This window comes from Chiloscyllium plagiosum, chromosome 27 (genome assembly GCF_004010195.1).
Source record: "Chiloscyllium plagiosum isolate BGI_BamShark_2017 chromosome 27, ASM401019v2, whole genome shotgun sequence".
NCBI lineage: Eukaryota > Metazoa > Chordata > Chondrichthyes > Orectolobiformes > Hemiscylliidae > Chiloscyllium > Chiloscyllium plagiosum.
In genome coordinates, this window is record NC_057736.1 from 32,630,595 (window position 1) to 32,652,255 (window position 21,661).

The 21,661-nt window shown below is 40.0% G+C and overlaps 1 protein-coding gene across 2 annotated transcripts in view; it reads right to left on the reverse strand.

Annotated features, from left to right (window-relative positions):
* The window catches only part of csmd2 (CUB and Sushi multiple domains 2), a 1,704,811-nt gene that overhangs the window by 76,222 nt on the left and 1,606,928 nt on the right, over positions 1-21,661 (reverse strand). For both annotated transcript variants that reach the window (XM_043717868.1, XM_043717867.1), the window contains 2 exons: positions 20,886-21,059; positions 8,488-8,670 (listed from right to left, as the gene is read on the reverse strand). In XM_043717868.1, coding sequence (XP_043573803.1) covers positions 8,488-8,670; positions 20,886-21,059 — 357 coding nt within the window. The remainder of the gene's footprint in view (positions 1-8,487; positions 8,671-20,885; positions 21,060-21,661) is intronic.

Below are 21,661 nucleotides of genomic sequence, written 5' to 3' on the forward strand. Positions count from 1 at the left end.
CCCCCGCGCAAGGGACTGAATATCATCCCTTACTAACAAGGCCACCCCACCCCCTCTGCCCGTCAGTCTGTCCTTACGATAGCACGTGTATCCTTGAATATTCATTTCCCAGGCCCTGTCCACTTGAAGCCACGTCTCAGTTATCCCCACAATATCGTATCTGCCAATTTCCAAAAGAGCCTCAAGCTCATCCATCTTATGTCTAATGCTTCGTGCATTCATGTATAGTATTTTTAATTTGTTACTGCTCTCACCCTTCCCATCAACCCCTATTTCACTCAACCTTACAGCATGATCTCTTTCCGAGTTTTCTGCCTCATTGATACAGTTATCTTTCTTGACTTCTCTTGTTCTAACTTTCCCTTCAATTTCCTTTTTAAACATCCAGTTTGTCCCCTCCCCCCCCGCTACCTAGTTTAAATGTAGCGGTGTTGCAGTAGAAAACCTGCCTGCCAGAATGCTGGTCCCTAACCTATTTAGGTGCAAACCGTCTCTCTTGTAGAATTTATCCTCACCATCACCGCGCCCCGAACACCAGGAGAGCATCCTCACCGTCACCGCCCCCGATCATTGGGAGAATGTCCTCACCATCACCGCCCTCCGATCACAGGGAGAATATCCTCACTGTCACTGCCCCCAATCACCAGGAGAATGTCCTCACCATCATTGCTCCCGATCATGGGGAGAATGTCCTCACCAGCCCCGAACACCAGGAGAGCATCCTCACCGTCACCGCCCCCGATCATTGGGAGAATGTCCTCACCATCACCGCCCTCCGATCACAGGGAGAATATCCTCACTGTCACTGCCCCCAATCACCAGGAGAATGTCCTCACCATCATTGCTCCCGATCATGGGGAGAATGTCCTCACCATTACCTCCCCCTCATCACAGGGAGAATATCCTCAATGTTACCATCTCCAATTACTGGGAAAGTGTCCTCACCGTCACCGCACCCCTGATCACCAGGAGAATGTCCTCACTGCTCCCCATCAACGGGAGAATGTCCTCTCCTCACTGTCACTACCACCGATCACAGGGAGAATGTCCTCACGGTCACCAACCCCAATGACCGGGAGAATGTCCTCACCATCCCCGATCACCAGGAGTATGTCCTCATTGTCCCCGATCACCGTGAGAATGTCCTCACCATCACCAATCACCGGGAGAATGTCTTCACCATCACCAATCACCGGGAGAATGTCCTCATCATCCCCGATCACCGGGAGAATGTCCTCACCATCACCAATCACCAGGAGAATGTCTTCCGCATCCCCAATTACTGGGAGAATGTCTTCACCATCTCCGATCATCGGGAGAATGTCCTCACCGTCCCTAATCACCGGGAAAATGTCCTCAGCATCCCCAATCACCGGGAGAATGTCCTTTGCATCCCCAATCACCGGGAGAATGTCCTCACTGTCCCCGATCACTGGGAGAATGTCCTCAGTGTCACCACAACCCCCCCCACCCCGATCACCGGGAGAATGTCCTCACTGTCACCACAACACCCCACGATCACCGGGAGAATGTCCTCACTGTCACCATAACACCCCACGATCACCGGGAGAATGTCCTCAATGTCACCACAACCCCCCTGACCACCGGGAGAATGTCCTCACTGCCACCACAACACCCCACGATCACCGGGAGAATGTCCTCACTGTCACCACAACCCCCCCGATCACCGGGAGGATGTCCTCACTGTCACCACAACCCCCGCCCCGATCACCGGTGAAATGTCCTCACTGTCACCCCTCCCTGATCACCAGGAGAATATCTACACTGTAACCTCCCCCTGATCACCGGGTGAAACCACATCGGTTGATGTGTATGCAGCCCACTCTCACTGCCGTCGCGGTGCTGGTGACCAACCCGCCTCAGAGAAGAAGATGGTAAAGGATGGCAAAAGAAAGGAGCAGAAGCAAAAGTAAAACAAAGAAGGAATGCAGACAGGAGTGGATGGGCTCCGGGCAGGAGCCGGCTCACTGTCCTGTAACTCTGCTGCCTGCTTGCACCGGTGGCCAATGGCAGAGTGATGCCATGAGCTACTAGATACAGCAATAATGATGAAAGATGAATCGAGAGCACACAGAAAGAATGAAGAAGGGCTTATGCCCGAAACGTCGATTCTCCTTCTCCTTTGATGCTGCCTGACCTGCTGCGCTTTTCCAGCAACACATTTTTAAGCTCACAGAAAGAAACCCCAGTGTACAACTTCAACGTGCAGTGGGAGAATGAGTTTCTGTTCACAACTGTAAAATTGAAACTGTTTCACTTATATATCACCAAAATATACGAATTGTTAAAAAGAGGAATTAGGAACAATTCGATGCACAGCAAACTCAAGGACACTCTTATCTTGAACAGCACGCTTCCTAAAAAGAAATGGAGATTAAAAGTCATTTTAATCTCGACCAGCAACAAACCTTAACAGCTGTATTGCATTTTCCACCTTGTAGCAAATCACAAGATATCTTTCACAGATGGTGAAAAATTAAAGAAGCAGTGAACTGAGGCCACTAAGTCTGTTCAAAGACTTTAAGAATAAAGAAGACACAACAATGGCAATCCAGAACATGTCACATGATGCTTCTATGGTAGCAAGATAAGTGGAATCTTTGTCCAACGACATCTTTCAGAAGCTACGACAGACCCTGAAGGACTGAAAGCTTCTCAATATAATCCACTAGAATCCACTGACATAATCAGCACAGCCCAGTTGATTGTTTTTGTGTACATGGCTTTTAAGGATAAAATGACTGAACTCACCCTTTGCCCCCTAAAGAGAGAATATGGGGTAAGATATCATAGAAAATTCAAAAGGTGCTTGACAGCAACATTCTAGTCAAGAAACTGGTTTCTGTCACATCTGATGGTACACCAGCGAGGCTTGGCACAATGCAGGCTTCATTGCAGTTTGGAAAAATGACCCTGATTTCCTGACTTTTGTAAATTAGCACCAGCAAGCATCTGCGAGCAAAATTACAGACATCACTCATGTAGTGTAAATTGTTTGGATTATAAACTTGATTAGAGAAAAAGCCCTTCAGCACCGCTTTGTAAAATTCTAACTTGACAAACTCAATGCTGCCGACGGCTGAACTAATCCTTCATGCAGATACAAGGGGGTTAGTTGAGAGCAGGTCCTGCAAGTATTTTCAGATCTGATGCCTGAAATTGTCACTTTTCTAAAATCAAGGAATGAAGTGTGCAGTAAGCTGTCAGACAATGCATGGTTGATTGACTTCAGACTTCCTTACAGACACAAAGCCTGAATTAAACAAGCTGAACTATGAACTGCAGGGTAAGGACAGACACTTAGCACATGTGACCAACGCTGTGAATGCATTAAGATCGAAACTTGGTCTGCGATCCTCCCAATTAAAAAAACAAAATGCAGCAATGCTTCCTGAGTTTGGAGAAAACACTATTTAAAATGGTTCCACCCAGAAAACACCTGGGGACACCTGACGAGCTTAGAAGAGGAATTCAATAGATGCATTCCAGAAGTTCATGTGTTGTCTCAAATCCATTCCTTTGGACAGACACTGGTGGGTTGGCTGCCAAATTCTATCAGATGTTTTATTTACAAAGCAGGAATATGCATGTGATAGGGAGATAATTACTGTGCAAAATGATATTGAGCTGAGAATCAAATCAAGGAACAATGATTTTTGGGGACAGAAAATAAAAGCATGAACAGAAAAAAAACACTCCTATCATCCTGTACTTTTAAAATGAAAGCTTAATTTGACTTACATTTTCCTGTGAGACAGTACTCTTGCAAATGAAGATAATCAAGTCCAAGTATTGTACTGGCCTCTCTTTTGATGAACTGTATATTCTTAGCAGTTTCAAACTACAACAGACTTCAAGGTAGTGGCAGTCACATGTCTTAGTGAGACTAGGTGAGTACCAGACAAAATTAATATTTAGACTTTCCTGATTTTAGATTTATATAGCACTAAAAATAAACTAATTATTTGATATGTTCTACAGGATAGATTATGGGTTGCACTTAAGTTCAAAAAATGACCTTGTGTTTAAAAAATTATTCTTTTGAAAGAGTGTTCGAAAGAACAGCTCAATATTTTATTCATTATGGATGCAGCTACTAGACTTCAGAGACAATTCTGCAGGATTATTGGCTTGACTTCACATGCAAGTACATCAGAGTACTCCCCTAACTTTGGTCCAAATGATGTATTAACACAACACCTTACCATATACTTCAAAAAGAGAATAAGAAGGTCATGGATTCACTTCCTTTTTAACATTTTCTTAAACCGAATTTTGAGAAGATTTGTAGCTCAGGTTGAGGTTCTGGATGACGGTTTGCTCACTGAGCCGGAAAGTTCGTTTTCAGATGTTTCATCACCATACGAGGCAACTTCATCAGTGAGCCTCTGGGTGAAGCACTGGTGGTATGGCCCACTTTTTCTTTACGTGTTTAAGCAGAAAACTAGCCACCAGGATACATGAACATCAACTAGCCACAAAAAGACATGACCCACTCTCACTAGTGTGTTTCGACACAGATGAGGAAGGACACCACTTTGACTGGGACAACACATCCATCCTAGGACAAGCCAAACAGAGATACGCACAAGAATTGCTAGACGCATGGCATTCCAACTGGAACTCTATCAACAACCACACTGAATTCGAACCTATTTGCCACCACCTGAGAAAAAGAACAGGAAATGACATCACCACAGGAAATGATGTCATCAATCCAAGGAAACCTAAACACAAATAAAAAGTGAGCCATACCAGCAGTGCTTTACCTGGAGGCTCACTGATGATGTTTGTCAAAATGTCTGGAAATGAACCTTCCAGCTCAGCGAGCAAACCTACGTCCATTTTCTTAAACTCATTAAATACACAGTGTTCTCATGAAGTTGTTGATCTGATATCTTTGGAGGGAATGGGTATTTTTTTGGATCTTGTCTCGTGACAGCAGCTTCCTATCACTCAAGTTTCATTCATCCCAGATTTATTTATAGAACACTCTTGTCTGTTTTGGTGAGGCATATCTTTCTGTGCAGATGCATCTTTTTCCTGTGGTTTAGGAATGAATAAGGTTCTTGTTTCTTTGTACAGAATAATTTGTTCTGAATACACCACATCATTTAGACAATGAGGCTTTATCATGATTTTATCATTTTACCTTTCAAACTTTCACCCACTTGCAGATTTTGAAGAATTCTATATATCTTAAATTAAAATTCACCACTTACTAAAGGCACTCCACTTTCCAGTAGTTGTATAAATATGGTCACTGAGGTGCAAGGATTGTTGTCAATATTAGCAACATTGTTCTTGGTCATCCTTAATGATACCATCGGAATAAAGTCATTTTTCAAACTCAAATTCCAAGTACGGGTCTTTCAATTCTATTTATTGTTTCACTGCTTTCTGCTTCATCATTATTCTGCTGGTATTTACAGACAGTTGCATAGTGATTGCATACACATTTCAGAGGAACTTCCCATTTATTTTGCAAACTACTGTGGTCAATTTGTTTGTTTAATTTCATGAAAGGTACCACTGCTTTGTGTAGTGATTGTATGTCAAATGGAAAGGCAGCTGATTTTGGTATAGATTTTGATTATAACAAAGGATCTTATGCTGCAGCGGTAGTGTTACTACCTCGGAATGCCAGCATGGAAGTCCCACCAGCCCTGGATTTGAGCTATAATGCATCTAAAGTTGATTTAAATGGTCACAAATCTCCCATCACTCATATCCTTGATCAGAAAATCGACTCGATGAGGCAGAAGAACTCGTTAGAGAAACAGGTCATGCTTTTGAACGCTCTTGTCAGGGTAAAAATGGATCCAGAAGCCTGTACTTACTTAAAAATGATCATTCATTGTAATTTTCCCTGGGGCAGATAATTAAGGATCATGGGATGACCTCTTAAGCTGGAAGGCCAATCAGAAATGATCAGCTTGAAAACAGCAACTGGTTTTGACAACAAGTAAATGATGGAGGGGTAAGACTTCCTCTCTGTAACTTAGAACAAGAAAGAATAAACATGGCATTTTACTGGAAAGGCTAGTGGTAGAGGTACCCTCCACAGACATTTTGCAGCTGCTGCATGACACAAAGAGGCAGGTTGGCCCTCCAGGAAGCCAATTGGTCTCCAAGTAGGAATCTGTTGGCTGACTAGAAAATCATTGCGAGATCCAATTTGACAATCACTCCAAGACTTCTTTGGCAACAGCTCCAAAACCTATGACCTTTAACACCTAAGACAATATGTACAGCATGTGCTTGGACACACTGCTGCCTCAAAGGTTCCCCTGTAAGTTACCCACCATTTCTGACTTGCTGACATATGTTATCTTATGTCAAAACCCTATACAACAGAAACACCATCACTCGTGGATTGCAGTGGTCTTAGAAGACTACTTACCATCGCCTTCTCAGAACAATGAGTGACAGAAAATGACAACTCGCAGAGACTATTTCCTTTTCCCTCATGCTATGAGAATGAGCATTGCACAAATTGTTCTTGCACGTTGGTTTTCTTTAAAATGATAAATCTGGCTTATATTGAACCATAACAAGACTCATCAGTTTTAATCTTAGTAATTCCCTCTACAGGTAATAAAATTAACTCCCATCAGCCAGAAGGCTTTCATTAGGTGCCATAATGTACTACAAAGTATTTACACCACATAAAAAGCCCAAATGAGCCATGCCAATGTTTATGTTTTAAATTAGCTTCTCCCATGTCACCCTGTCAGTATATTCCCTCTACTCCATTTTCACTTGTGTGTATTCAGTGCTTCTTTGAACATTTCAACTACTCTCTGAGCTACAAAGTCTGTATTTTTGATCTGCTCATCAATTGAGTTAAATTCAATTTCACCTGATGAGTGCAGCTCATTTTATTAAAGTACACATTTAATATCTATGTCTTTTACTATATTTGGTCTGTTTCCTATTGGGAGACTATTTTGCCGATTGCTTTCCCATTTCTCCTCTTGAATTGGAGACTATATTTTACTCTCCTAATTTCCCGATTGCCAAATGCTAGACCATGTGGTCTCCTAAACCTGTGTGACACCATATTCCATGCCAATACTTAGCTTGTATATGAACCGATCAATATCACAGCAGCATTCACAACGCTTCTACAATAATAGAGATGGTACACTTCTGATAACAACAAAAAAAAAGCCTAGTGCACAAACCAGTGTACTTTTATTGTGATACTAACACATTTGCATATGCCTCAGACAATTTGTTATATGGACTATTTAAAACAATCTCAGAAAGGTTAATACAAAGTCCTTCTGAGTTGCCTGAAGATGTATTCATAATATCCAGAGTGAGAGTGAAACAGGCAATTCTCACCCTTCCTTTGCATGCAAATGCTGGTGGCAAAGACAGATCGGATGAAGTGTGAAATATGAAACCCTTATTCAACACCACAATCTCTGAAGAGATCCATCTGAGTTCAGGTAATTTCCATTGTCCATTATTTTCACACTTGAGCTGAAATGAAATTTAGCATCAAATCTGCAGCAGGCAATCTTTCAGTTTATCTTCTCTATTGAGACCAGTAATGTGTCAAACAATAAATAACCAGATTACAGGGCTGGGTTTCACATTAATTCATTAGACTGAGATCATCCCCTTAATCAGTAACTCTGCAACCAACCTTTTAATGAGCCATTTTTGGTCATCATCCCTCTCTAATTATGCTTTAATCAGTCTCCCCTCAGCCATATTTTTAATCAACTTTTCTTTATAGATTTGTTAAAGAGGGATTGATTAAAAAAACAATTTAATCAATCCTTTTAGCTAAATCTTTAATTAATTCCATTTAAACATTATCGCTGATCAAACTCTCTTAAGTTGTCCTTTTATAAATTCCTTGACAATAATAGTGCAAATAATCTCACCATAAAATATCGACCAAAAGGTAAATCCTAGCTTGCAGAAGTTTGGATTTTTTGAAAACATTTATTTTAATAATGGATTACCTAAAAAAGAACAGATATACAGAACCCTGATGTTGATGAAATGTAGTCTTTTAGGAATATAAAACAGTGATGCTATCTGGATAAAAATCAGTGAAAGGGAAACTTCAGTTTATTATATTTCATTGATTAATGTTCATAAATACTGAACCCCATATTCAATGCAAGTTAATATAAATTCAGAAAATAAATCATATCTACAGCCTTAATCTCTTGTAACAGATGCACTGGTTAGCTTTTGATTAGTGATAGCAAGAGGTGGTATACAATTTATTGGTTAACTCAACTAACTATCAAGACAATTGGCAGGGCAACTAATAACTTTGTGAAGCACACAATGCTAAAAAAACTTGGCTAATTATTAAATAGCTAAATAAAAACTTGTCAAGCATGCACTACTTGCTCAAACACTGAAAATACCCCTTTTGCATGAGGTTCTATGCCAGCTCCTTAGCTGTTTTGTTCGAGAACCCAATGAATCATGTACCTTCACATTCTGGCTGGATCCCAGTCCAGGTTCCATCTGATTGGCAGATACGTTCCGAAGATCCTTTAAGAACATAACCAGCTTCACATGTGAATCGAAGTATGTTCTTCACTCGGAAATCCTTGCCCAAACGAATGCCATGTGCTGGGAGTCCTGGGTCACCACAGTATCCAAGATTATTATCTGCAATGCAATGCAAAGAACATCAAACATAAGTAAGAATTTGTTTTCAACTATAAGAGAGTGTTCAATCACACCTGGATAACCAATGAAAAAGACAACCAGAATTGCAGCTTACGGAATGTAAAGATGAAATGTAATATCAATGATGAGATGAGATCATGAATTTGAAATCATTCTTTATAGTTATAATTATAATGTTATTCATCGTTCTCTCGTGGTGCTGTTTAAAGATGCCTGGAGATCTTCGTCAGAGAGTCAACCTGTTGGCTGGGGAATTAAATTCCGCCCAGAGTGGGAAGCAATTAGCTGGAACTGGAATGAGGGACAATGCATAAATTCAAGGAGTAATCTGCGAAAGGAGTATCTTGATGTGATGATCAGAATTCGAGTTTGTGTCAATGAGTGGAATCTTCCAGTCCTGTAGTGGTAGGCTTGGAGATGGGAAAGGCTCTTCATCAGCAGAATGCTGTCATCTCAAAATCCTGCTGTCTTCCTGCCTCCACTTGAATTAAGATCTGCGGGGGAAGGTCCAAGCTTCACAATCCTGCCCTACCACCAGTTACTGACTACTTCAGGCACTGTTCTGGCATGGGCTGCTATTATCTCACCTTCAAATTTAATAACAGAAAGAGTGGGCCCACCAAGTAAACTCATTAATGCACAAATGAGAGAATGCATGTATGCGACACCTTGGTCCTCTTGGTCTTGGTCGATCTTCTGGCAGTAGTCAATTAATATTGCTGACCTCAGCAAGAACTGCTGACCTCTGATGCACCAATTCTAATTGAATAGGACTTCTGACCTGGAGTCTTGTGTTGGGGAAAGGCCTGTTGCCACTCTGTAAACTGCCTGATTTGAGCAAGAATTGGCAGGTTTTGAATTGAATGGCCCCAGTTTCAGCAAGCCAGAGAGACAGCCAACTCTACAATGAACATATTTTTTGGCCAGTGACATAACTGTAGAGCCAACTTGAATGGCTGTGTTTGTTGTGAATGCCACCACCACATAGAGCAAGAAGCGCACACGTGTTGGAACGACGTTATCAGCTCCATCTGAATATGTGCGAGTGAGCAGTGGATGGAAAACAGATGCAGCAGGAGTCCTGGGCCTCAGACATAGCCTCCTTGCTCAATGAAAGGCCCATCGCCAGGGAGCATGGAACTTCTTGAGAGTTGGGTGGCGGAGAGATCACAGAAAGGGGATGATGGCTGAGGAGACCAATCTGCAGACAGTGCTGGAGAGGGATAGGTAAAAACAATGACTGCAGATGCTGGAAACCAGAGTCTAGATTAGAGTGGTGCTGGAAAAGCACAGCAGTTTAGGCAGCATCTGAGGAGCAGTAAAATCTATGTTTTGGGCTAAAGCCCTTCGTCAGGAGAGAGATAGGGACAGTCTAGTTCATCAGCACCAAACAACTCATCTGCCTTCCCCTCTTCCCCAGTCTGGTGCTGTCAGCAAAGCATATGCTTACAGAACTTTCTGTGTCTATCATTGCCAGCCGATGTCCTGGGCCATGCTATTGATGATCTGCCCTAATACCTCATGACCTGGGTTAAATTTCTTTTGACAACATTTTTCTGAGGGTCCTTGAGATGTTTAATGATCGGAAGGATGCAATATAAATATTGTTTTATTTAGGGAGGTAGTGTCAGTTGTCTGGTTGCATTAAGCCAAATGTAGGCCTGATAAAAGGTATATAATTTATATACACACACATAAATATCATTTTTAGGACTTTGGATTTTAAACTATTGGCAAACAAGTGTTGGTCTAATTTTCTGAAAAGGTTTAAAAATTAACTATGTTAGTTTTTCTAGAACCATGACATTAAGGCAATGTCAGCCTCTTGGAGTGTAAATGGCATTTGGAGTATATTGTGGGGTTTATGACAAGAGAGACAAAAAAACATCAATGGATTAACAGAAGCCAGGGTGAGCTGTTTTTTCAAGGTTTGGTAAGGATCTTGTTTGATTCACCAAGCCAGACTTATCTGTCTTGTTCAGTGATAACACTGAGGAATTAGAGATGCACATTACATAGCTAATACAATAAAAATAGGTGACATCGGGAGGGTTGTTAAATGCCTGGATTGTGTACTGGTTGTGTTTCTGTAGCAGTAAACTGAGAAGCCAAATATGGAATAGGCTATTTTGCATTTGGTGTTGTATAATGAGAAAGGTCTAATTAATAGTCACATTTTGCATCAAGTTTGACTGATTTTGAAACTAAGATAAAAATCTGAAGAAAGGAAATTATCAAGGTAAGAGGATAAGTTGACTATGGGGTGGTCTAGTACACAAAAAGGTTTGATAATAGACCGGTAATAGCTAGAATTTGAAGAAATACTACGCAGTCTACAATAGATTTACATTCCTTTCAGACACAATGCCAAAAGGGTAAGGTAAATCAAACATGCTCACCAATCAAAGGTAAAGATTGCATCCGATCATAGGAAGTCATTTATAAGGATGCCATAAAAAGTGGGAAGCTTGATGACTGGGAATAATTTAGAAGCCAACAAAGGAGGAGCAATAAGTTAGACAATAAAGGGAAAAAAAAGAAAGTGAACTACTGAGGTACACAAAGGTGTCCTGTGAACATTAGTTACAGAAAACAAGAAAAGATTATTTAAGACAAATACAGTCCCATTTCAGATGGGGACAGAATAATTGATAGTTGAGAAATGCTAATGATAGGTACAATTATTTTTGCAACAGTTTTCACAGAAGATAATATGGAAAATCTCACAGGAATACTAATTGACCAAGGGACTTACAAAATAGAGAATCCAAGATAAATTAGTATTGCAAAGATCTCTTACTTGAAATGTTAATTGGATTGAAGGTTGAGAATTTCCCTGAACCAGATGACTTTCATTCCAGAGTGTTGGAAAACGTGGCTACAGAGTTACTGGATTCATTGGTGATTACCTTTCAAAATTCTAGAAACTTTTCTACACAGTGGAAAGCAATTGTAACTGCACTAGGAAAGAAAGGATGAAGAGGGAGAATGGAAAACTATAGACAATTTAGTTTAACATACATAATATTGAAAATGTTACAATTTATTATCAAGAATATAACGGGATGGTTAGAAAAGAATGGTAACATTGGGCAGGGTCAATGTGAATTAACAAAAGAAAAGTCATGTTTGACAAACTTGCAGCTTCTGAGGATATTACTTGTAGCACTGATAAAGCAGAGCCACTGCTTTTGGTTTATTTGGATTTTCAAAAGGCATTTGATAAGATCCCAAACGGGAGGTCAGTAAACACAAATACAGCACGTGGCATTAGGGAAAATAATATGAGTACAGATTGAGAACCACTTAACAGACAGAAAGCAGAGAGCTGGATTAAATGTATCATTCTCCGGATGATATGCTGTTACTGGTTGGATACTGCAAGGATTTATAGAGTTTGCTATACCCCAGTTGAAAAATGTGGTGCTGGAAAAACAGAGCAGGCCAGGCAGCATCCGAGGAGCAGGAGAATCGATGTTTCGGGCATCAGCCCTTCTTCATTCCTGAAGAAGGGCTGATGCCCGAAACATCGATTCTCCTGCTCCTCGGATGCTGCTGGGCCTGCTGTGTTTTTCCAGCACCACATTTTTCAACTCTGGTCTCCAGCATCTGCAGTCCTCACTTTCTCCTCCTTTGCTATACCCTAGAAGGCTGTGGAAGCTCAATCATTCAGTCTGTCCAAGACAGAAGTCTATATATTTCTGGAGATTAATGATACAAAGGCGTATGGCAACGGCACAGGAAAATGGCACTGAGGGAGGTGATCACCTCTGATTTAATTGAATGGTGAAACAGGCATAACAGGCTGAATGGCCTACTCCTGATCTTTTATTCTGTATAAATATCTAACAAAATGGCACAACAGGTCATAGGTACTGAGTGGAAACCTATCGCATTTCCAAAGCCCCTCCCCCAAGTCCCTCCTTTTATCTTAGCCTGCTTGGCACACTTTCCTCATTCCTGAAGAAGGGCTCATGCCCGAAACGTCGATTCTCCTGCTCCTTGGATGCTGCCTGACATGCTGCGCTTTTCCAGCAACACATTTTCAGCTCTGATCTCCAGCATCTGCAGTCCTCACTCTCTCCTCATAGGTACTGAGTGGCCTGCTCCTGTTACTATGTACAATGCTATGTTTTGAACAACAACTTTATTGACATGATATTTAAGGAGATCAAGCATAAGCACAGCATATACTTTGGGATTTGTGACAAGATATGACATGTTGAAGTCTTAGAGATGTGTTAGAACTGAAGAATTTTAGAATAATTGGGTGGAAAATATGGCATTATTCAGTGTTGCTGACAGAAGGTCATATTGGGATGGAAAATTCAGCAGACGAATAGAGGTACAGGTGAAGAAAACAGTTACCAGTAAGGTCACAACCATACCCTAAAGACTGAGCTCCTGTATCTTTCCATAATCTATCCCCTTTTGCATCCTATGGTATACCTCACACCACTTTCCTCATGGTCAGCAAGCTCCTAACTTTGGTTGTGCTTTTAATTATAAAAATTATTTATTTTTCAATTAACGGACCAAAAATCACAAGTTGTGATCATGCAATTTCCTAACATTCCTAGTATTTCCAGTATGTGTCAAGATTGGAGAAGCAGAGGATTTAATGCATTACTAGTGCTTGCTGACTTACAGTGTTTATGAAATGTAAATTTCCACTAACATAAAATTACCTCTCAGAACATAGAAAAATCCATTGTTTGCACAGTATTTTGATAGCAACAAAGATATTTGGAAAGAATAGCAAAGAGATAGGTGCAATTCAATACGTACTGCATTTCACATTCTTTCTCTTAGAAAAGCACAACTGTCAGCTATTTACATAAATTTATAATTTGCCAAAAGCAAAACCTTTGAAAATAAATCTGCAACTTCATTCAAAACCTTTTGAAAACAACAAGAAAATCCTCTATCTCCACACAGTGCAACCTTCTATTTTCTCCTGCCTGTTGACATACAACTCTATGCAAGGAAATGCTATAAATCAGAATTAGGGTAAGACTAATGCTGACAGACATGAAGTGACAAATATCCAGATGAAGTCATGGTGTTTAAAGCTGCTGAGGCCTTAAAGTAAAAATGCCATTGCTGGTGCTAAATGATAATCCAAAGATTAAATGTAATCTTATTATTGTGGATTTAAAATGATAATCAAGTTTTTTTTAATTTGGGCATGAGAAATTTCAATTACTGACAACAACCATTTGTCAAGATTTGTTGGGAAAGATAACTGAGCATTACGTATTGGTGTGACACTTTTTTTATTTAATATTGGAATTGCTGTCAGATGTCACTTTGTAGCATGACAGCTAACAGCTAGGTGTTATGTAACTGGGAGGTATTAGCATGTTAAATTGCAATTTTCTTGGAAATATTTACATAAAATTTTCAAGAGAATTATATTGTATCCTAGATTGCACACAGAATAATGATCTGAAATATAATCAATAAACGTTACTTGAGAGTCAATACAATATATATATCTCATAGTCAACTAAGATGTTGACTAGCATAGAACCCAGAGAAGAGGAGACAAGCTTATTGCAGCCATTCTAAGCCACAATTTGATTTATTACTAATTGGGCACTTACCTGCAAGAACTGCTGTAGAATGTCAGACTGGCAGTACTGACAGGAGCAGTGGCCAGTGTTAACACTGAAGGAGCTGCTGGCTGCAAGGTATACTTACATGAGGCAGGAAAGCCACGGCAAGTTGGAGAGGCCCCAGCAAAAGTAAAGGAAGAAGTTAGCTTTTAGCAAGTGGGTATCTTCAATTGTGAGCAACTCATGTCTTCAGCAGTTCTGTTTGTTTGTCATGGGCAAAATTGGAGGAAATCCCCACCAGGTCACAGGCTTGCTCACCAGACAAGGTTAAATACCACCAGAGTTGAAAAATGTGATGCTGGAAAAACACCACCAGATCCTCAGGTAAGCCTTAAATAGTCATAGGACTCTTATGGTGCAGTGGTACTGTTGCCGAGCTCTGAGCTAGGGGGCTAGGTTCAAGTCCCATCTTGGTGTTTTATAGCCAGACTTAATTTAGAGGAGTTAGGAAGCTGGCAGAACCTTCATTACATGCATTCCCAACTCAGTGGGACACTCAACCATTCTCCAAGAGTTAAACTCCATCGTATATGTACACTCTGAAATATTAGTGACTGTGAAATATTTCCTATAAGGCACAATTTTTCCCTCCCTGGAGGTGGTGAAGACGGGCTGAGGTTCTCTCCAAGACCTTTCTTTTGCAATAAAAGATGAGTGACATGGTCCATCGGTAACTTTTTCAGCACACCAGCAATTAAGGATTGTAAGTTGATCAATTTAAGGCCACTCAAGGTTTTCAACTTACTCAATGTCCAGAGTCGGGAGAAAAAGGGTTCTCACTCCTAGAAACTGAATTATTTTCAGACATACCATTGTGTGCAATGGAAGCACAGCAAACGGGAATAGACACCCATAAGAGAGACAACAGCAAAAGATTCTGAAGAATCACTGTACATCATGCAACAAGTTGGTTAATCAAGCTGATAGGTGAGACACGTTTGTGACTGTTGGAATGAGAACATCAGATGAACATAAGATGACAGACAAACCCCAGTGCAACATGCAACGTCATGTCTTGTACAAACCTGTGCAAACTGGCTCAGCATGGTGATCTAGAAATAAAGCCTTTGAAAATAAAGCCTGTTTAATGGCACCCGACTCATGAGGAGAGAATAGATTACTCTGCAATCTGATTGCAATAGCATGATCGGAGATTTGGAGTTCCAGATCACAGATGGAAACATGCCAATGTCACAACTTTATTTATGCAAGGCAGGAGATTAAAAAAAACAGGTAACGACAGGCCATCTAGCTTAATATTTGTTTTTGAAAAAAATATTAGAATTCGTTGTAAAATATATAACAGCAGAACATTTAGAAATACATAACATGATCAAGCAGAGTCAACATGACTTCGTGAAGGAGGAATAATGCCTAACAAATTTACTAGAATTCTTTGAGGAAGTAACAAGCAGGGTATATAAAAGGCAGGCCATGGGTGTAAGTCACTTGGATTTTTAAAAGACATTTGTTAAGGTATCACACATCAGGCTATTCAATAAGAGCCCATGGTGTTGGATGTAATATACAAGCATGGGCAGAGGACTGATCAACTCATGGAAGTTGGCATAAAGAGTGGCAACCTGTAATTCACAGGGACCAGTGCTAGGGCCACAATTATTCAGAATATTTGCCAATGACTTGGATGGAGAAAGTGAATGTACCACAGTTTGCAGATGGCACAAAAAGAGGTGGAAAGGCAAGTGGGGAGGATGATACACAGAGTCTATAGGTTGAATGAATTGGCAAAAAAATTGGCAGTGGAATATAATGTGGGAAAATGTGAGGTTATGCACTTTGGGAAGACAAATAGAGGAGCTATTATTTAAATGGAAAAAAAAACTACAGAAAGCCACCGAACAGGATTTGGGGAAACTGAGCATCTAAATTCAGTGGGTTATATAGGGAAGACAAATGGAATGTTGGCCTTTGTTTCAAAGGGAATGGAACATAAAAATAGGGAGGTTTCACTAAAACTATACAATGCATTAGTCAGACCACAGCTGGAATACTGTGAATTGGATTGGATCCTTATCTAAGAAAAAAATATTCTGGCATTGAAAGCAGTCCAGAGAAGATTCACTCAGCTGATAGTAGGTATGGAAGGACTGACTTATGAGGAGAGTTTGAGTACCTTGGGCCTGTACTCACTGGAATATAGAAGAATGGGGAGTGACTTCATTGAAACATACAAAATTCTTAGGTGAATAGACAGGATTGATGCAGAAAGGCTATTTTCTCTTGCAGGAGAGTATGGGACCACAAGAGAATAATCTCAGAACAAGATTTAAAAAAGGAACATAGGAAAATCAGTAGGCTATTTGGCCCCTCGAGCTTCCCATTCAATGAGATTGTGGTTAATCTATGACCTAACTTCATATATCTATACTTGGTCCAAATCCCTAAATACCATTGCTTGACAAAAATGGATTTATCGCAGGTTTAATGTTAACAATTTATCTGGCATTCACTTTCAGTTATGGAAGAAAGTTCCAAACATACACTATTCTTTGAGTGTAGAAGTATTCCCTAACATCCCTCCTGAACAGTTTGGCCCTAACTTATAGACTCCCTTGTTCTCGAATTCCCAACCAGTGGAAACAATTTATCTTTATTGACCCTGTTTTTTTTCCCTTTTAATGCCTTGAAAACTTCAAACAGATCACCCCTTACATTTCTAAATTTTAGAGAAAACAGGCCTAATTTATATAATAAACAAGGACTGTGGATGTTGGAAATCAGAAACAAAGGACTGTGGATGTTGGAAATCAGAAACATTGTTAGATAAATGCAACAGGTCTGGTAGCATCTGAGAGAGAAAGCACAATTAATGTTTTGGGTCCAATGACCGTAAGAAGGATCACCAGACCTGAAGTATTAACTCTGCTTTCTTTCCACATATATGCTGCCTAATTTGTATAATCTTTCTTCATAACTTAATCCCTGAAGTCCAGGTATCAATCTTGTAGACCAATATTGTACTCCCTCCAGTGCCAATATGACCTTCCGAAGGTGTGGTGCCCAGATTTGCTCAGAGTTTTCCAAGTGAAGTCTAATCAGGGTTTTGCATAACTGTATAACTTCATACCATCTGGAAATTCCCTGATCTATCCCTTTTCAGTTTGAAACAGATAACCTCATATTTACTCAGTTTGAACTCCATTTACCACAGTTTTCTCCATTTACCTCATCGATCACTGTCCCTTTGTAGTTTTATACTGTCATATACACTGTCTACAGTGCCAACTAACTTTGTGTCATCATCAAATTTAGATATAAAACAGAGGATCAGAAGTTAGGGCATTCAGTCCATCGAGTTTGCTCCACCATTCAATCCTGGCTGGTAATTATCTCAATCCCATTCTCCTGCTTTCTCTCCGTAAGCCTTGATACTCAAGAACCTATCTATCTCAGTCTTAAATATACTCAATGACTTGGCCTCCACAGCCTGTGTGGCAATGAAATGCATAGATTCACCTGGCTGAAGACGTTTCTCCTTATCTCTGTTCGAAAAGGTCTTCACTTTTTGTCTTTGTGATTGTCTTTGCCATTATCCAAGTTATTAATAAATGAAGTGAATAATTGAGACCCTAAAGCAGAGCCTATGGGACACCACAGTTCAGATCCTGCCAATGTGAGTACCTATTCTGTCCCACTGTTAGCACCCATGTTCCTTCTTTTCTATCAATCCCAGTTGAGATCATCTGCACTGACCTTCCACATGTCACCATGTACTTTCTGGAGGGACACCCTCATCCCCCAGAATTATCCCCTGAGCCAAGCCCTCCAACTTCTGCCTCATGCTACTGTCACCCTCCTCGTGTCATGTAAGCTCAAAAGATTGAAAAAAATCATTTCCGTTTATCCTAATAGTTTACACCAGCTTAAATTTGCAATCTGCTCACTTGTCCTGCAATGGCAATGTACAAGTTTCTGTCAAAGGCAAAGAAGAAATGGAAAACTGGGAGACATGGAAACTCTCAAAGCAAAACAAAATGTCAAATTATTGAGACAAAACTGTTAAGATGCTGTACTTCTTGCAACATGGAATTTTTGTTTACAACAAAGGAAAACTCAGGGCTTTGGGAGAAGTAGAAAATAAAATCAGAACGTTGTGGTTAACATTCACAATTATTTAGCAATCTGTTCCTTTATGAGCAGGCTTGCCTCAGATCTTGCTTTAAGATTTTCACAAGTTAAAGCTATTGATCAACAAATGCAAATGAAATAAAATCAGTATGCACAATATGCTGGCAGTTATTCCCTCACTCGTAATTATTCCAAACGACTCTGCGGAGAATACAATCTCAACAAACAAAAGCATGTGTTTTCCACCAGCCCTAATCACAGAAACATTACAATTTAGCAGCCTGATTTTGTTCATAAATATTCCATTATGAACAAATAATTGAAATTTTGAAAGAAACATAATTTTGTACTAGTTACCTCACATAACACATGCTTGTTTTACTGAGAAATTCAGCAATGGTCTGAATTTAATAGAGGTATTGGAGATCGCAGCTGGCAATTGAAAAGCCAGTGGGAGGCCACAGCTGTCCCTTTTTGGTAGGACCCACTGAATTAAATACTACTCAGGCATCTGACAGGCCGAAGGTACTATGCTGGATATGAGGACACAACATCAAGATTGCAGAGTTTTAAATTTGTTCGAAATGGACAAAGTACAAGCCATACTTTTTTTGACATTACTCTTTCATGGAAAGTAGCTGATGTTGACCAGGCCAATATTTGCTGCCCATCCCTATTTGCCTTTGAGCTGATTGGTTCTCTGGGAAAGGACATTTACGAGTCAACCACATTACTGAGTGTCTGGAGTCACATGTCAGGCAGACCAAGGAAGGACAGCATTAGGGTGTTTATGACAATTGACAATGGTCATATAGTCACTAGAAGGATAACTACGTAAAATCTAGATTTTATTGAATCCAGATTTCATCATCTACCCTGGTGGAATTTGAACCCCGGTAATAAGGTTACTGGGCAGCAGATTAGCCAGATAGGACCAAAATCCAGCTGTGTTAGTTCCCTTTCTATAGCCTTACTCCATTTGGTACTATAGCCATAGTTCAGATGTAATAAGCTTGTTATTACTGACATCAGTTCATTTGGACTGGGCTGTACATCAACCATAATAAATATTACCTCAAGGGAGATGCTGGTGTAATGGTAATATCACTGCAAATAGGGGAAATTAAAATGCAGTTAATAAAATCTAGAATTTAAATAATTGTCTTGGTCACACTGACTATGAAACATACGTGTTTCTTTGATTCTGGCTTCTTGTGCATTTTAAATTTCTTTCATTGTTCCTTTAGCTTCATTGCCTCAACTCTGCACCATCATGTTTCCTCCCTTCACTAATCCATGTTTTATTAACTTTCTTTGGAGAAGACTTGAGGGCAGAGGGTGTCTATATCAAAGTCTATCTCAAAAGCACAAAATCACAGAATGCATCATTGGGATTTACAAACTAAAATGCACAAATGGTGCTTCCTGCGGTCACAGTCACTTTCAGTGGAATAGCAATAACTAATACCAGCAGCTCATTGTTAATTTCCATGCCATTGAAATATCTGCACTCTTATATTTATACCGCTGTTCAACAACCAAGGTAACCATGTGGATCGAACTTTTGCAGTTGCATCTAGTTCTCTTTTCAGATCAACAAAAGTTACCTCTCTCTTTGGCAGAACACTTTCTTTCTGAAACTATTTCATTCTGTCTAAATAGGTATGAGACCTTACCTGATCTTACTTCCAGTAACCTACTCCATCTCTTATCTTTTCTCTCATGATAATTGAAAAACTCATTTTCCTTCACTTCTCTTGCCATATTAAGTACAACATTTTTCTTTTGTCATTTGATGCCCTCTTTACACTCCAGGCACTAGCTGGATAACTAGAAATGAAGCACATTATACATTACACAGCATAGCCTTGATACGTAATTCTAGAAACCAGAGCATCCATTCATCAGAGATTATATCTCAGGGATTCATAATACAACTCATTAACCATTTCATCATGGCCTGCTTCAGTTTGTATGTGGAGTAATTTTTCCTCTTCTTTATGTCCTTACCCCATGTCCAACTGTTTGAGCTTCAATCAAATCTTCCTATATCCGATTTTCTCGATCATAACCTGCTCCAGGCCAAGACAATTCTTTAATTCTGGCCTCTGGTGCATCTCCAAATTCTTTCATTGTTCCTTTGTTCATTGTCTCAACTCTATGCCCTGGTATGTCCTCTCTCCACAATTCCGCTTTTGAATCAATACTCCCTGCCACTAAGTATCACTTTGATGAAAGATTTGATTACTTTTCTAATCCCTTCATGTCACTTGGTGTCAAATTTTGTCTGATAACACCACTATAAAAGTGCCTTGGGATTATTCATTATGTTGATGGTACTATGTCAGTGCAATAATTGTTGTTAAGACATCAAAGACATTAAATATATCAGTCCCTCCATTTAACATTAAATACATCCAAGCAAAAATCACAGCTTGTTTTACCTGGTATGTTTTGAACCCGATATAATGACAGAAGAACGTTTACCTGAGCAATGTGGTAATGATCCACTCCAATGCCCATCCATCTGGCAGATACGAGTGGTATTTCCAATCAAGCGGCGATTTCTTTCACAGTAATACCGCACAGTGGAGCCAACTGTAAACTGGTCACCGTACAGTTCTGCACCAGGTGGAATTCCGGGATGACCACATGTTACCACTAACAGAGAAAGTAGTGAGGGAGAAAACAAGCATTTCATTTGCATTCTGAAAATATCCTTAAAATCAAACAATACAAAGCTAACATGAAACACAAGATGGAGCATGCTATATCTATAATAATGCAGACAGTGGAGTGTATTCTATTATAGTTGCACCCAACAGATGCAAGGATAGCAAATGTAGCCCCAATAGGCATGAAGGATTACAATCTCCTCAACTTCCAAATTAGGAAGAAATAATTGAGGGCACTTTACAACTTGCAACAAGATCTTTTTATTCACTCGTGGGACAAGGGCATTGCTGGCCGGGTCAGCATCTATTGCTCGTCCCCACTTGCCCCAAGAAGGTGGTGGAGTGCTGTCTTCGTGGTCAAGCTCCTTGATGCCACACCTGGTTAAATGCAGTTTGGAGATCAGTATCCACCAGAAAAAGCTTTTGTACTTGTCAAAATAAAACGTAATGACTTATAGGCAAACTAGATTTACTACAGATGATTAAATGTACAATGGTCTGCGTTCAGCCTAGGACCATTATAGGTGAACCTTGATTGTAATTATTTTCATGGTGTGAATGCTCCTTGTTATGTCCACAAAACACTTC